General features: G+C 38.4%; 2 protein-coding genes across 2 annotated transcripts in view; one reads left to right on the top strand and one right to left on the bottom strand.

Moving 5' to 3' along the window:
- Window positions 1-16,765, bottom strand: part of LOC105186571 (uncharacterized) — a 41,272-nt gene that overhangs the window by 798 nt on the left and 23,709 nt on the right. The gene's annotated exons all lie outside the window — the stretch shown is intronic.
- Window positions 6,864-16,765, top strand: part of LOC105186564 (orcokinin peptides) — a 29,804-nt gene continuing 19,902 nt past the window's right edge. Inside the window, exon 1 of the mRNA XM_025301278.1 lies at window positions 6,864-7,087. Within this exon, the coding sequence (XP_025157063.1) occupies window positions 7,001-7,087 (87 nt within the window). The 5' untranslated portion in view covers window positions 6,864-7,000. The remainder of the gene's footprint in view (window positions 7,088-16,765) is intronic.

Raw genomic sequence — 16,765 nt, 5'->3', positions numbered from 1 at the left:
GGTATTTTTCCGACGTGTGAAAAATTTTGGAGGTAATAGAAACATAAAACATTTATTTACTCATAATAATAGTGTTTTTGTGTATCAGGAAGAAACACCTATTCGTGGTACATCCAACTCTGATTGACTGATCGATGTTGACAAGTTTGATATTTAATGGTTATTAGGTACCAGGGAAAAATGACAGTCGAATAGGTATATATATATCTAGAAAATGTCGATCCGATGTCCATTGCTTGCTATTTCTCGCTAAGTAGGCTGTCCATCTAACCCTGAAAAAATGGACCATCTATCTCCATTTGGAGAGTTTGCATAGAAATGCGTATACCGCGTGACACGTAGTTTCGGTGACGAATTTCGAGATTAAATATAAAAATACGATGTTTTTTTAGTCGTTTAAGCCCAGATCTAATGTTGTAACTCAAAATGAACCGTATTCGCAAGGTATTTTTCTGACGTGTGAAACATTTTGTAAGTTACTAGAAACATGAAACATTTATTTACTCACAATAGCAGTGTTTCTGTGCATCAGGATGAAACACACTTACTCATGATACGTCCAATTCACAACTGACCGATCAGCGCTGACGCCTGGCATATATTAATAAAATTATAACAATTATAAAATTATAAAATTATAACAATTGACCATCTATTCCCTATGCCCATCTATCCCGGATTTACCCTGCACATTTTCTTGATCCCATCAAATACAGAGCAATATTTTATGACCATGAATATTGCGTTTTGGAGCCGATATGAATGGCTTGGGTCTACCCATGATTTTTGCGTTTAGAATTGTCATAATAGATCCTTTCTTTTTTATCACCAGTGACAATCCGGTACAAAAATCTCTTTTTTCTGTCTGGCAACCAGAGTAGTGACGATGGATATACGGTTCAGCATGTTCGCTTCAGTTAGTTCATGTGGCACCCATTTTCCTTCTTTTTGAATTTTTCTTATTTCATGTAAATGATCAAAAACTGTCAAAATTGCAATATCTAGTTCCTCAGCAAATTTCTTGTATGAGATTGATTTTGCTCCAATAATGCTTGCAGTTCGGCGTCTTCAAACTTTTATCGTTAACCTGGACATCCTCCGTCTTTCACATCAATATCACTACTTTTGAATCGTCGAAACCAATCTTTACATGTTGTTTTTGATGGAGCAGAGTAATGAACATAAGTTTCTACTAATGTTCGATGTGCTTCAGTTACAGTTTTCTTTATATCAAAGTAGTAGAGGAGAATATATCGAAAAAACAACTTATTGCGTCCCATTTTGAATTGATTTGAAAACAATATCACTGCTTGCAAAAATAAATCTTGATGGACTGAATTCTAGGGAAAAACGGTCTAACCTTTAATATAGCACGAGTTCCAGCTGTCACGATTCAATACATTTGCAGCTGGAGCCATCTAAATGCGAACAGCGGAAATTAACCGAAACACCTAATATACCAATAATTCAAGCTGTTCCGCATGATTCATTGAGATCGATCGAGGGCTTCGAGAGATGATCTCGATGGCGTAAACCGTAAAGCGGTGATACCAAATACAGGGCGCTCGACTCAAGGCACTTTGTACAGCTAAACGAGCGCGTGAGGAGCCTCCCGAATTTTCAACGTGATTGAATATTATTAGGTTTCCAATACCTGGTCTGCGTGTCGCGCATCGTGACAGCTTTTTTCTCTCTCTCTCTCTCTCTCTCTCTCTCTCTCTCTCTCTCTCTCTCTCTCTCTCTCTCTCTCTCTCTCTCTCTTCTTTCGGCGGAAAAAGGCCCGTGTGACGAAGCTAATGTGTGCGCGAGGTGTAATTTACCTCGGGGTCTACGAGACGTATATGAACGTAGCGTTCGATCGAGCCACTCGAACGAGTGGCTGCGCAAACATGAACCCCTCCTCTCGGAATATTCCTCGCTCGTGTAATTCCTTTCGGCGGTTAATTGGCACTTGATTTTCGCACTGACGATTTTGTCTCAGCGCACTGTCGTTCTTGCGTCATCCCTCTGTGCCACTCGACGTGTAAACGATGCACGCGGCTGCACGCAACTTTCACAGCCGCCGAGAATTATTTTCCGCACCAGATACGGGAGAGCACGATCGATCGCAGAAACTTGTACCCCTCATCCTCCTCGCGGCTCATAGCTTTGTATGGTTTTACACGGTGTCATCCTGTCACGAAATGTCATCCCGGTGGCTTTCCCAAAATTGGCGAAGTATTACTACTTCTCTCTCTCTCTCTCTCTCTCTCTCTCTCTCTCTCTCTCTCTCTCTCTCTCTCTCTCTCTCTCTCTCCTCTCTCTCCTCTCTCTCTCTCTCTCTCTCTCCTCTCTCTCTCTCCTCTCTCTCTCTCTCTCTCTCTCTCTCTCTCTCTCTCTCTCTCTCTCTCTCTGTGTGTGTGTGTGTGTGTGTGTGTGTGTTCTGAAAAATGAGAAGCCATTTTCTTTTGTTCGTTATATTTATAAAATTCAGATGCCGAAAATTCATTTTTTGATCAATTTCGATCAGATCTCATAGAGCAAGGAAAATTTAATTGAAAATTAAATTTAATTTGTATTTATTTCATTCTGTACTTCTTTGGGTGTAACCAATTTTATCTCCTCTCCATCTCCACAATTTACTATATTGGTGATTTCGTCGGCTGTTTGCCAGTCAAAGTTGGAATATACTCTCCAAATGATCAGCGAACATATTTCCTTTTTCTCCATTTGAACGCCCCCATGTTCCATCAGATTTTCTTAATGCTTGTACAATTGGATGCTTAAATTTTTTAGTGGCTCTCCAGAATAGTCGCTAGACTTTTCAACAGTGAACTCTTTTAAATATTGACTAACTGATTCATGTTTGAGTTATAAGAGCATTAATACTAAAAAAGCTTCTGGTATCGATCTAATCAATAGAAAAATACTGAAGGAGCTATCAGAAAAAGCGATTGTTAAACTCGCATACTTATTCAATGCCGCATTCCCCTTGAGACATGTCTCAAGGTGTGATGCATGTCAAAGCAGTGAAAAACGGTAGTTACAATGATATCCAAACCTGCCATATCGCTAGAAGAGGTCGATTTTTATAAACCTATTTCGCTACTTCCTACTATTTCTAAATTATTTGAGAAATTGTTGCTAAAATAACTCAACCCAATAATTGATAACAAGCAACTAATTTCATGTCATCAGTTCGGATTCCAAGAAAAACATTCAACAACGGACATCAGGTACACCGAATTACGGAGATTATAGAGAAAAGCCTGGAAGAAAGGAAAATTTGGTCTGCGATCTTTTTGGATATAGCCAAGGCCTTCGATAAAGTTTGGCATCGAGATTTGGAAGTTAAATTGAGAAACCTATTACCTAAAGCATACAGTATGTTCCTGAAATCACTCGGATAGACATTTTTGTATTAAGCAGGGAAATGCATATTACTCATTCCATAAGATTAATGCAGGTGTACCCCAAGGAAATGTATTGAGCCCTGTCTTATACTTGTTATACACGAGTGACATTTCCCAGTATCCTAAAACCATAATAGCCACTTTTGCAGATGATACAGCTATCATATCAAACGGAGCTAATAGAGAAGCTTCAACGAACAGATTGCCAAAGGTTAACAATAGGACCAAAAAACGGCGTATCAAACTGAAGGAAAATAAATCACAGCATGTGAATTTTACAAATTGCACAATCGAATCCCGGATGGTATAAATTGATGGTAAAAAAGTCCATATAAGTAATACAACTAAATAAATATCTGGGCATGACGCTTGACTCTAAATTACGGTGAAAAGAACATGTTACAATATTAAAAGAAAAGAGCTCAAATTCAGTAAAATATATTGACTTCTGGGACGACAATCATAGCTGTCAGTACATAATAAACTTCTGATATATCAGTAAATATTAAGACCAGTGTGGACATATGATGTTCAGCTGTGGGGATGTCTTAAAAAGACTCATATAAAGACAATACAAAAGTTTCAAAACAAGGTATCGCGTTGTACGGTGGATTCTCCAGAATATATGGACTGTCCGCGCCTTGACCTTGGCATCAAGACTGTTCAGGAAGTGATTGAGGATTACGCAATTAAACGAACGACTAACTATCCACAAAAATAAGGAAGTGAGAAAGCTCCTCAGTGCTTCTGAGGACAATTAGACGATTAAAGAGGAAGAAACTTTCGGATCTTATTCTTGGATTGTTGGTAGATACGTTAATTAAATGAACTACTCTGTGAGTGAACACTGATGTTGGTCATTAATCCTACACAAACTGTTAAATATTTTATACTGTTAGAACTGATGCTCGTTACATTGTTTTATGTAGTTGCATTAAACAAATAAAAAAAAATTAATTCGAGCAGTGTTTATACGTATAGTGAAATTCATGACTTTCAAAGTAGATTTTATTAATTTCTTTCCATGTTACGTATATATTACGCGTCAAAGAAAATCATAACCTCATCAATGAAGGATCCGGCTTCGCGTCATCATCAAAGTTATAAACCATTCTGTATTTATACAGAGTAATTGTAATTCATTATAATTACAATTTGGAAATTAACGAAGCAAGTGTAGGCAGTCAGACGAGAAAAGCAATCTCAATTATCAGTGAAACTGACGGCCGATTCTTCAGATTTCCTGGCAGATTCCGTTCGATTGTGATCGAAATGCAGAGAAGCCATTTGCTTCGAAGACGCCGACGAGGATGATCCAGCGTTGTTAACTTCTTAAGTGATAGCAAGCTGTATTACATTGTGGCGCGTTTCTCGATATTAATCTCCCTAAGACGCTCGACGCGCCATTTTGACGCGAGTCTGACGTTAATTGATGCGTTTATCGAAAAGTACCTCGTTCCTCACTCACGCTAAAAAATCGCTAATGATCAGACAAGACGCGGGGAATTTGAACGGATTAAACATTTATCAAGCGTTTATCCGTCTAGACTACCTGCGACATTTTGTACAAAGCGCGGGAGTCCTTTAAGACGCGAGTCCTTTAATAACGATGTCCCGCGAGTTCATCAAAGCGATATTACAAGCTATATCGATATCCAGAGGAAGAATAGCTAATCCTCTCTGGTTCTTTTTACCGGGCGAACCATCGCGATAGAGATCTTCTTATCAAGTCTTTTACCTCAATTAATTTGCACGACGCAAATTGCGAGAAAAGGGCGCTTCTGCTCTTCCTCCTTCTGCTCCTTCTTTGTCACTCGGGAGGGTAGTTTTTACCGTCAATTAGGCACCTTGCTTTAATTCAAATGAGGGACACCTCAATCATATCTGAATGATAATTAACTCTTAAACATTGAAACGCTTTATAAAATATTAAAGCCCCGTACGTTGATTTCTTCTGCTCAAAGAACGAAACAGTCAACGAGAAGATCAAAAAGAGAAAAAGAATTCTAAAAAAAAAGTAATACTCTCCGATTCATTCCTGGGAACTGAAACCGCCGGTAATGTCAGCTTAGAAAAAACGTTCCTTATCACGTTGTATATCGCGATTGTCAGATCTTCACTGCTGTTTTAAGGAACGAGACTCAGCCACACATTTCCGTGTCGCCGGAAGCGTCCTCGAAATGGCCCTTCGTTCGACCGACGCACAATGGAACGTTTGTACCAAAAAGTTGGCCAAAATTATTTTTTTACGAATTTCGGTTCAAAACGTACTACTAAGTATGTATATAATCATTATAAAGATTTCGTATAAGTTTTTCATGAAATAAAGTGCAAATATATATGTAAAAATATTTTAATAATTAAGAAAGCATAATATTATGCATCAATAAGTATTCAATTAGACAAACTCCATTATTTCTTCATCTAATGAGCGTATTCCACCCTCAGAATCAACATCATTTTCATCTATTGAAATATTTCCTCTTCTTGGTGTGGGGTCAGTGAGAAGAAGCATATCCAATATTTCCTTTAAAAATGGTTTAGATTTCTTTCTTGGTATGGGTCTCATATTTGTTTGTTAGTAACGGGTCAGAACTTGGTAGAAGTCTGTTGATTATGTCCATATTTCAAAAGGAAACAAAAAAAGACAAAAAGAAACAAAAGGAAACTTCATGTCTAAATAACCTTTGGGCAAAATCTAATTTACGTTTAGGGAAACAAAAGTAATTACTAAAACTACATCCGCGGTTTTCCGCGGCTAATTCTTTCTGATCTTTTATCCGGAGAGATTACTTTTTCATTTCATCCAAGAAACGTAACAGGATACACCCTGAAGTATCGAGGTAAATCCTTCGAGTTTGACATCGAGAACGCAAAAAGATACATTATTGAATGCTATTTTTAAAATCGTATATCTACGTGAATAACAATTCAATTGTAATAAATCTAAAACGTTTCTTCATACCTTCCTCGAAACAATGCATAACAAAAAATTTCACGCTGCCACTTTTAAGAATCTTAAAATTCTGATCGAAGATAGTATATTATAAAGCGCTGAGAATTGATGCGTGCAATACGAATAATGTCCAAATTCCGAAACCTAATCAAACCACTTCATATTATCGCGGATGAACAAAAACATAGCGGCCCATTATTCCGCAGATATTCAACTGTCTAGGACAGTCACTCACGTAGAGCAGGAATGATTTTAAAAAAATTCATTTTTGGCCAGTTTTTCAGGCCAAAGGCCAACATCCCACAGTACGGCGTTCAGACGATCTATGCAGGGAAGAAGGCAGATATATAAGCAGTCGAGAGGATAAGTGCATGTTAGGTTTTACAGCAAAGCGTGTGCCTAATCGCCCTCGAAGTGTGCGCGTCGCGACGCGTTCGCGTCTGCGCGACATTTGCGCCCCTTCCTCACGGGGGAGAGGGAGAAAGCGAGGGAGAGAGCGCAGCCCCTCTATATATTTCATGGGAACACGAGACTCGGGGCACTCCATGCGTTTTTCACGACGTGAACACCACGAGTTCGCTTGACGACTGCAGACGCGGACGGTGTCAGTTTCACTTGGAGAACGAGCAGGTTCCATCGTAGACGCGGCGCAATGACGAGAAGTGCGTTTACCGGCTCATCGATCGCGATCATCGTCTTCATCGGCGTGACCGCTTACGCGGCGGCCGGACCCGTCCAAGTAAGGAAGTTTCTCTCGCCCTCTTTTCTCCTTAATTTTAATTTCAACGACGCGAAATCGTCCTTTCTCTCACGCCCTTTCTCTCGTTCGCCCATCAGCTGTCGAAATCTCTAATCGCGCGTGCGGAAATTTTTCGAGGACGCGCGTGTTTCGCTTATTTATTTCATCTTTCTTTTCTCGTGACTCGCTTTGCCAATTTCGCCGCTAAGAAGAAAAGGTGCAATTTGAGTGTAATTTCATGTGCGAGTAATCAACCAGTAATCGATCGAACTTTTGCGACCATTTTCTTTTTTTTTCCGTGACGTAATCGCTCGCGCGGAGCGTTTGCTTTGACTGATATTTCTCCGTCCGTACGCTTGCTCGGCAACGCGAAAAACGCGTCCCGAGTTTTATTTCTATCAACGTGTGTGTAGATGGAATTTTAACGAAAACCCATGCGACATTTTTTCTGTGGCGCAACAAAAATTCGATGCATAGCAAAAAGGTTCCTGAATATCTACGTGTCGTCGTTTTTCTGGCGAGTGGCGACAGGCGAGGTGAACAATTCGGAAATCAATTTCTAGTTTTCATTGTAGAAACTTTACTTTGTCGACATTTTTTTGCTCGGGAATTAGTTTCGCGCTCGTGAAGCTTGACCGTATTCGCGCGACACGAAGCTATAAACCTGTTAATGTAAATAATTAATTAAATTATTTAATTAAATGTCGGTAACCGCGACAATTGTAGGATTTCGCAACGAGAACGCACGCCAGCCGCGCGTGGGAACAGCAAACAACAAGGGCGCGAGCTGGCTTGCGCCAGGGTTGCTTGTTTATTTGTTAATCTCGATAATTGTGCATTATATATGAGCGCGCGCGGGCGAAATTGAATTGCGCTTGACTTCGACATCGACATCGGTACATTGTAATTAATTTCGTCGCTGGTAGCTGGCGCCTGCGACGCATGAACGTCCCGATGGACGTAATTGAACGATGAAATGCACGCGCGTGACACTCATTAATATTATTATCTTAATACCATTAATAATTCGCAGGTCGTTAATTAACATATTGCTTATTGATACGATTGTTCCGATATGAATAGCTCATTACTCGGTATGTGACGTTGCCTCAATATAGACTGCAAATACATCGGGCCTCTCGTTACCTCACGACGATAAACGAACTTCGCACACCAGACTTAATGTCCTGCGACGGTCAAGGAGCTTGGTTCGACTTTCCAAATTTCAAATGTTGATTTGTCACATATATTTCATCTCATGTTATTAAAAAGCAACTAATTATTTGAAGACCAAGTGCCCGCTTACCGATGCGAAACTGGCACATCTCAAAAATATTTAATATTTATTATTTCGAAGAATATTAACCCTTATAGTGCCGAACAACGATATATCGTTGTTAGCGATGCGTTGGTGCCTTATTATTCACATCGCGAGAGAACTCTGTCTCAAAATAAATTTATAAAACATTATAAATGGTTGAATTCCTCTTCAGAAGTCTTATGTGAGATGTTCCACGAATTAAAAAAATTATTTATGGGTTTAACTTTCTGTTATATTCCGCGATGCTCCTGATGCTTGCTGCACATCATAGGATTATTATTTAGTTTTGTGTTTTGATATTAGTAATTTTGTTACAAATAATTGAAAGTGCAGTATTTATGCTTTATACTATGTGTTCTGCATCAAACTATGACCAAACGACGATTCTTCTTATTTGCAAATACTGTTTATAAAAAATAATTGATTTCTCCATTTTTCCTAATGATTTTGAATAAACATTATTAGTAAGATTTTCAACAAATATTGAAATACATTTGGCATTAATTTATTCTCCCTTTATTTCGTAATATGTTCCTTTTGAATTTGGTAAATATCATTCTTACTTTTATGTTTATACTTTTTTTCTCAAACCTTATCAAATTACATCAACTTGGTTCGGTATTCTTCGCTTAGGTATAATTCTTTCGATCGGTACTAAAAGGGTTAATGTGTCACAATCGGGTAAGAATTGTTCTCGATTTATTCGTCCATTCGCGGGACAATACGCGACTTCGAGTTCCCGACGACATGTGGTAATCGCGCACGACTGTATTAATGAAGCTGCCCTATGCGCATCAGGAGATGAGAAGGGGGGAGGAGTGGGTGTCAGCCGGAACTTTTTAACGGGGAAACTTTTATGAAGGACAAGCCAGCGTGACAAAGAAGAGGAGAACGTTTACGGCGTCCGTCGTGTAATTGCGGCTCGCCGTTCCGTCCCTCCACTTCGAGGGGTTAGCGGCAATTCGAGCGTCCCGCCGACATTAATCCCGTCCGTTAAATCCTCGTGAGGTTTACCGCCGTGTACAAGGTACCGGATGTTTGTTCCGCGCGCTTCGTCCTGCTGCCGACAATGCGATCCAATTCGAAGTCCGCGTGATCCGCGATCCGCGCTTGCTTTCGCAACTTGTTGCATCAGCGCACGCGACGACCGAAGCGCATAATAGTCCTCTCACTATTATCTCGGTCGCCCTTTCTCATTGTCGGGGATAGGGTAAGTCCAGGGTAGATGGGCATAGTTTTTTTAATTGCAAATAGTACATCTGTATTAATGCGGTAAATGATCAACAACATATTAACATATTCAGTAGAGAATAATGTTTAAGGTATAGAAAAGTTTTTGTGAAAAAGAATTCATGGGACGCCAATAATAACGAAATATTAAAAATATTCTGTGGGGGATAGATGGTCAGGTGTTCAGGTTCAGGTTCAGGTTAGATGGGCATATGTCAAGGGATAGTTGGACATAGGTCATCTCGGTAATGAATTTTTAGGTTAAATACGATGTATTTTAGTCGCTTAAGCCTAGATTTAATGTTGTAACTCAAAATGAACCGTATTCGCAAGGTATTTTTTCGACGTGTGAAACATTTTGGAGGTTAATAACAGGGTTGGGAAAGTTACTTTTTAAAAGTAACTCGTACTGTATAATACGGTTACTGTTACTTTCGGTAAAAAGTAACTCGTTACCGTTACTGTTACTTTCGGTAAAAAGTAACTCGTTACCGTTACTCGTTACTGGTCTTAAAATATAACGCGTTACCGTTACTTGAAAATAACGATATTTTACTTCGTTACTTTTTGTTACTTTTTCTTGTTGTATATCCAGGATTATAAGAAAGATGCTAAGACGAAATATAAATCGGACATAAGATGATTAGAAATATATAATATATATATATATATATATATATTTAAATATTTTTATAATTTTATGTTATTAAGTGTTGTACTTAATGAAAAGTTTCTTAATTAGTAGATATGAATTTAATATTTGGATATTAGTGCCTGTTGACTTCAAAAATCTTTGCCATTCATCATAAGTAGATTCCTCATTTGATGTTTGCTGTTTGAAAATAAAAAAGTCATCGTTATCATCGTGCTTATCAGACATCAAAGAATTTTCAGCTGAAGGAATTCCTAATAAATGTTCTAAATATGTTTGCGCAAGTTTTCGCTTATCTCCGGCTAGCTCAATTTGAATTTGGGGTGCAAACAGCTGGCAATTATCAATTCTTCTTTTTTGAATGTAGTGTACAAAATCTAAAGTTAAATCAATAAAATTAAATATGAACATATTGATTTTTCTTTTTGATCAGATAAATGTTGTTTGATGAACATATATGTTAATCAAATTACACCAATTTACCTTTCTTTTAAACCTTTTTGTATAGCTACAGCCAATGGATGAGTCCATCTTTATTGGTTCTCACTAATCCAGCATAAAACAAGAAATGTATAAAAATTAAATACAATTAAGTTTAATTTTATAAAAATTAAAAAGTGACGATTTAAATAACGGATGTTTCGTTATTTGTTACAAAAAAATATATCGCCGTTATTCTTTCGTTATTGATACAAAAAAGTAACGGCGTTACCTAATCGTTACTCAAAAGAGTTACGATATCAATAACGAAAAAAGGTACGATATCAATAACGGAGTTACAAGTAATGCGTTACTTTCCAATCCTGGTTAATAGAAACATAAAACATTTATTTACTCATAATAACAGAGATTTTGTATATCAGAAAAAACATATCTATTCGTGATACAACTCCTAACCGATTGACCGACCAGTATTGACAAGTTTGACATTTAATATTACTCAAAAATGTACTCAAAAAAGTTACGATATCAATAACGGAGATACAAGTAACGCGTTACTTCCCAACCCTGGTTAATAGAAATATAAAACATTTATTTACTCATAATAACAGAGTTTTTGTGTATTAGAAAGAAACATACCTATTCGTGATACAACTCCTAACCGATTGACTGACCAGTATTGACAAGTTTGACATTTAATGTTAGGTACTAGGGAAAAATGACAGTCGAATAGGTATATATACAGGGTGCTAAATTTCAAACGTAACAGATAAAAAATTTCGAAAACTATGAAAGATATTAAAAAAAGTTAAAACACGTGTTCCATGAGTTCGAAGGGGAAAGAGAATGGCATTAACAGTTTTTTATGTGGAAGGCACTTTCAAGGTCAGTTGAAGGTCGACTTAATTTTTTTAAATGGAAAGCCCAATTTTTTATTATATCTTCTTTTTCTATCAATTAATTTTAACAACTTTTGTCTGAAATATTTTTTTATTTGCCTAATAAGTTTTGAAATATTTAAGGAAAACTTGGTAACTTTTTCAACATTTAATTTACGATATCTCGTTAACTATTCGTCGAAAGAAAAAATAGTATTAAATTTTTTACTTTATTTACTATCAAGAATATATTACTATAATAGTGCCCTAACTTTTGTTAATTTAATAATTTTGAAATTTCCAAAGGTCGATAAGTTGACAAAAGTTAGGGCAGTATTATAGAAATATATTCTTGATAGTAAATAAAGTAAAAAATTTAATACTATTTTCTCTTTCGACGAATGGTTAGCGAGATATCATAAGTTAAATGTTGAAAAAGTTACCACGTTTTCCTTAAATATTTCAAAAAATGTTAAGCAAATAAAAAATGTTTCAGACAAAAGTTGTTAACATTAATTGGTAGAAAAAGGAGATGTAATAAACAATTGAGCTTTCCATTTAAGAAAATTAAGTTGACCTTCAACTGACCTCGAAAATGCCCTCCAAATAAAAAACTGATAATGCCATTCTCTCTCCCTTTCAAAATCATAAAACATGTGTTTTAGCTTTTTTTAATATCTTTCATAGTTTTCGAGATTTTTTACCTGTTACGTTTGAAATTTAACATTCTGTATATCTAAAAAATGTCGATCCGACGTCCATTGCTTGCTATTTCCGTTAAGTAGGCTGCCTATTTATCCCCAACCCTGAAAAAAATGGATCATCTATTCCCATTTGGAGAGTTTGCGTAAAAATGCGTATACTGCCTAAAACGTAGTCTCGGTGACGAATTTTGAGGTTAAGTACATAAATATGATGTTTTTTAAGCGTTTCAGCCCAGGTCTAATGTTGTAACTCAAAATAAACCGTATTCGCAAGATATTTTTCCGACGTGTGAAACATTTTGAAGGTTACTAGAAACATAAAACATTTATTTACTCACAATAGCAATGTTTCTGTGCATCAGGATGAAACATACTTACTCATGGTACATCCAACTCACAACTGACCGATCAGCGCTGACGCCTAGCATATATTAACAAAATTATAGTAATTGACCATCTATTTCCTATGCCCATTTATCCCGGATTTACTCTATTATCTGCCCGAACTGCCGTCCGTCTGTCCACTCGTCCGTCGCCCATAATAATCATTATTGTTGTTGTCTCGTTATTTTCCTCCGGCGGTGAGTCGTGAAGACGCGTTAACGGGGTGACAAGTGCAGTGTGCACTTCTGCAAATTGTCTCGATAAAAGTCGCTCTGCGGACTATAAATGCGTTTTCCGCGTTCGCGGCGCTGAAGGATCAACGAAAATGAGCGGGAAAAGATGAGTGTAAGTCAAATCTAATTACTTTTACGCGTCACACATACACGTTGTGCCGTGTCCTTTATAATCCTACGAAGAGAATTACGTGATCAAACAGCGGAGAGAAAGAGAGAGAGAGGGGGGAGGGGGCGAAAACGCATTACTATCGATTATCGATGGCGTTATTCCTCCTCATTTCTCGTCGCTCCTATTAAAATCCATTCTGAAAGCGGACCGCCGGAGGATATACACACGTGCAGCAAAGTATTTTAATTCGATGAATTCCTTTTTGTTATTCCGAGATAATCCTCGAAAAATGGGCAAACGAAACAGGATGGAATCAAGTCGGCTCTTGAAACCGACGTCAGGGAAATAACGTGCCTCTATGCTCTCTCCTGCATATTTCACCTGACGATAGGATCGGCTGTCTCTAATGCAAGGAACTTGGAGCGTGTAGGATAGCATGCAACGCGGTAGTTTTTGCAAGAACCTTTGCGATAGCTGCTATTACTTTCAGAAGCGATCATAGGAGATCTTGACGCGACGCAAAGCTTTACGACGACGAAGCCGAACGGGTTAAGACTTGAATACGACGTACGCAGTGTGTCTTCTGCGCGGGAAAGTTTTCTCATGCATACTAATGGCGCCCATGAGGCATTCACACAATATCTGTACCGGCGGAGTGACTCTGCTTCGCGTTGTAAACAACATTGTAACAGCAAGAGCCACCATGACGCGTCCCCGTAAGTCTCATAAGTCCGCGATATGAAATTTTGAAACCGTTATATCGAGCACTGAAGTACATATGGGTGTAACATTGACATACAGATCAGTACGACGGGTTGCGCTCATTCGGATGATAATGTAAAAGTTGCCGGAAAAGTCACTCGTTGAGACAAAAGTCGATGTCGATATTTGCAATACTCCCAGTTATGATGAGTGCAACTAATTTTGCACCCGAATCGTTTATGATGGGAGTCAAGCCTCATTGAAAATTCCTCATTAGAGTATAGAATGCTCATATTTTGAAGTCTTTTTATCGAAAAAAGGTGGCTAAAAAAGAGTCTTCTGATTCGCTTATAAGCTGCAAATATTTCGAAAAACAAACGCTATGTTTGATAAAAGAGACATCAAAATACGAGATTATATGGCAAAAATATGTCGCTTAATATTTATCATCGATTAAGTTGCAATCAATATTTTATGCTGCGTTTCCGGTCAATTCATATTTTTGTAGAGGCGATCTATTCTAAAAACGATAGAATACAGCATCAAATATTTAGAAGCACAAAGCTTCTAAATATTTCTGTACTATTTTTTCTAAACTCTAATTCCCATCGAACTTTGTAATGCAAGAAAAAAATTATATGTCGCTTAATATTTATCATCGATTAAGTTACGACCAATCATTTATGCTGAGTTTCCGGTCGATACATATTTTTGCAAAAGTTATCTATTTCAGAAATGATGGAATACAGTATATAAGACTTCTAAATATTTCTGTACCATTGTTTCTAATCTCTCCTATCGAAAGTCCTATCGAACTTTCCAATGCAAGAAAGAAATTAAGAAATTATGCGAAACAAAAAAATATATATTACATTATTTACCCCCTTAACTATTATTCTTATTTACTCGGCTTAAATTCGTAATGTTTATTTCTCAGTTTCGCTTTTCCAAATACTTTTTTTTAATTTAATGAGGATCGACCACTATTATAAATGATCACGGTGCAAAATTATTTGCACTCATCATAACTGGGAACACTTTAAATATCATTATCGATAAAATCAACGAGTGATGTTTTCGGCAACCTCGGCGTCGTCCTAATGTAGACAATTCGTCGTACTGACCTATATGTTGATGGCACACCCTGTACATATGATTACGTTTACCAATAAGTCCCCTTGTCTGCAGCGCGGATCGGTACTGCAATATTAATTAGAGAAGAAAAGCAATACTTGGAGATGATGAAACTTCCTCGTACTTTTTACAAAAGAAAATGTGCTTCTAGTTCGAAGCACAAGTGGAAGGTCAAGTGGAGGGCAAATTTTCGATAAAATTTTTATCGCGATAGCACTTTTCCATTCAACCTTACGTTCAACGATTTCGCAGATGTCGCTTTAGCATCATTCGAGGTAAGGCCGCGCTATTACATGTTCTCGGAAAACATTTAATTCTTCATCAATTGCACCCGAACGGTTTACATAAAATAACTCGGGAACTTCATTACGCTCATTAAACGTTAACTGCACAATTAACTGCAACTCATTGTCGCTTATGAGCTCGCGGCTACAGTGAGCGACGAGAAACGCGATTTCGCCAGCGTGATCGAAGCCATTTCGACGCGAGTCGCGACATGTCGTTAGCTTTTAAAGCGAAATTATATCTGCGAGATTTCTCGTCGCTTTATGACGCAACTTCACTTCCCCCTCTCCCGTGAAACTTCATTTCTCTCTTGCTGCGAAACTTCATTTCCCCCTTTCCTCTTTCACTCTTTCGTTCGCTAAACGTAGGTATCTTCCGCGGCGGAAGCGCAGCTGCTCTGCAAGGACTTTCGGGACGAAAAGCCTCTCTTCATAAAACCCGATTAAATCACTGAAACGCGTTATTTTGTCGGAAAAGAATGAGAGATAAAGAAAAAGAAAGAGAGAGAGAGAGAGAGAGAGAGAGAGGGAGGGGAAAAAGAAAGAGAGAATAGGTACATGTCTATTATAGTCATAACGCTTCTGGTGGCTTCTGATCCCGGTCGAATGTACGTATTCCGATATCGTTTCTGCGAAATAATCAATGTGCTTCCATGAAGGGAGAAACGCGGGCAACGGCAAAACGCTTTTCCTCTTTCCGGAATGAAGAGAAAAAAAAGAAAAGAAACAACGAGCAACCGACTCGCCTGGCACGAGATCCGCGATATGACGTCGGCCTTAACCCCCATGTGTATGTATGTGTGTGTGTGTGTGTGTGTGTGTGTGTGTGTGTGTGTGTGTGTGCGCGTTGTGTAATTGGTCATGCGAACCACAATCGCGATGATGAAACATCAGTGCGAGCGCGGTATCGATCTACCATCGACCTGCAGGTTGCACTCAGGGTCAACTCCGACGCGTTTCAAGGGGTTGTTGCTCCGCCGAAGAGGAGTTGCTCAGTGTTAGGGCGCATTCACACCTGGGCAGAAAAACAGAAAGCAGAAAGGCAGCAGCCAATCACAAATGGTGCTGATTGTCTCTCTTTTGCGACAGATTTTCTCTCTGTCACTCTCTTGGCTTCTGCTGTTCTGCTTTCTGCTTTTTGCCCAGGTGCGTCCTTAGGGCAGGAAAGCAGAAAATAGAAAGGTAGCAACCAATCAGAACTCGTGCTGGTAGTCTATTCTTCTCTTGAGAGAGGAAAGACAGAAGAGAAGGACAGACTATCAGCGCCACTTACGATTGGCTGCTGCCTTTCTGCTTTCTGTTCTTCTGCCTGGATGTAAATCCGCCCTTAAAGGGCGGATTTACATCCAGGCAGTTTCGTAAGACGCGAGAATAATTTCGAGGGACGAGGGGATGAATTCAGTGTGCAACGTGAAATTAACTTTTTTCCGAACATCTCCATCTGATCTCATTTCCGAATTATAAGAGTCTCTCTTCACATTGCGTCATGATACTTCTTAAAAATCGAGCTGACGCGTTTTACGAAGCACCTCGTACTGAACGTAATAAATTTCCAAGGAAAAGAGAGCAAGAGAGAGAGAGAGAGAGAGAGAGAGAGAGAGAG

Source organism: Harpegnathos saltator, unplaced genomic scaffold, assembly GCF_003227715.2.
Source record: "Harpegnathos saltator strain DR-91 unplaced genomic scaffold, Hsal_v8.6 scaffold406, whole genome shotgun sequence".
Classification (NCBI taxonomy): Eukaryota; Metazoa; Arthropoda; class Insecta; order Hymenoptera; family Formicidae; genus Harpegnathos; species Harpegnathos saltator.
This window is presented reverse-complemented; position numbering and strand designations above follow the sequence as displayed.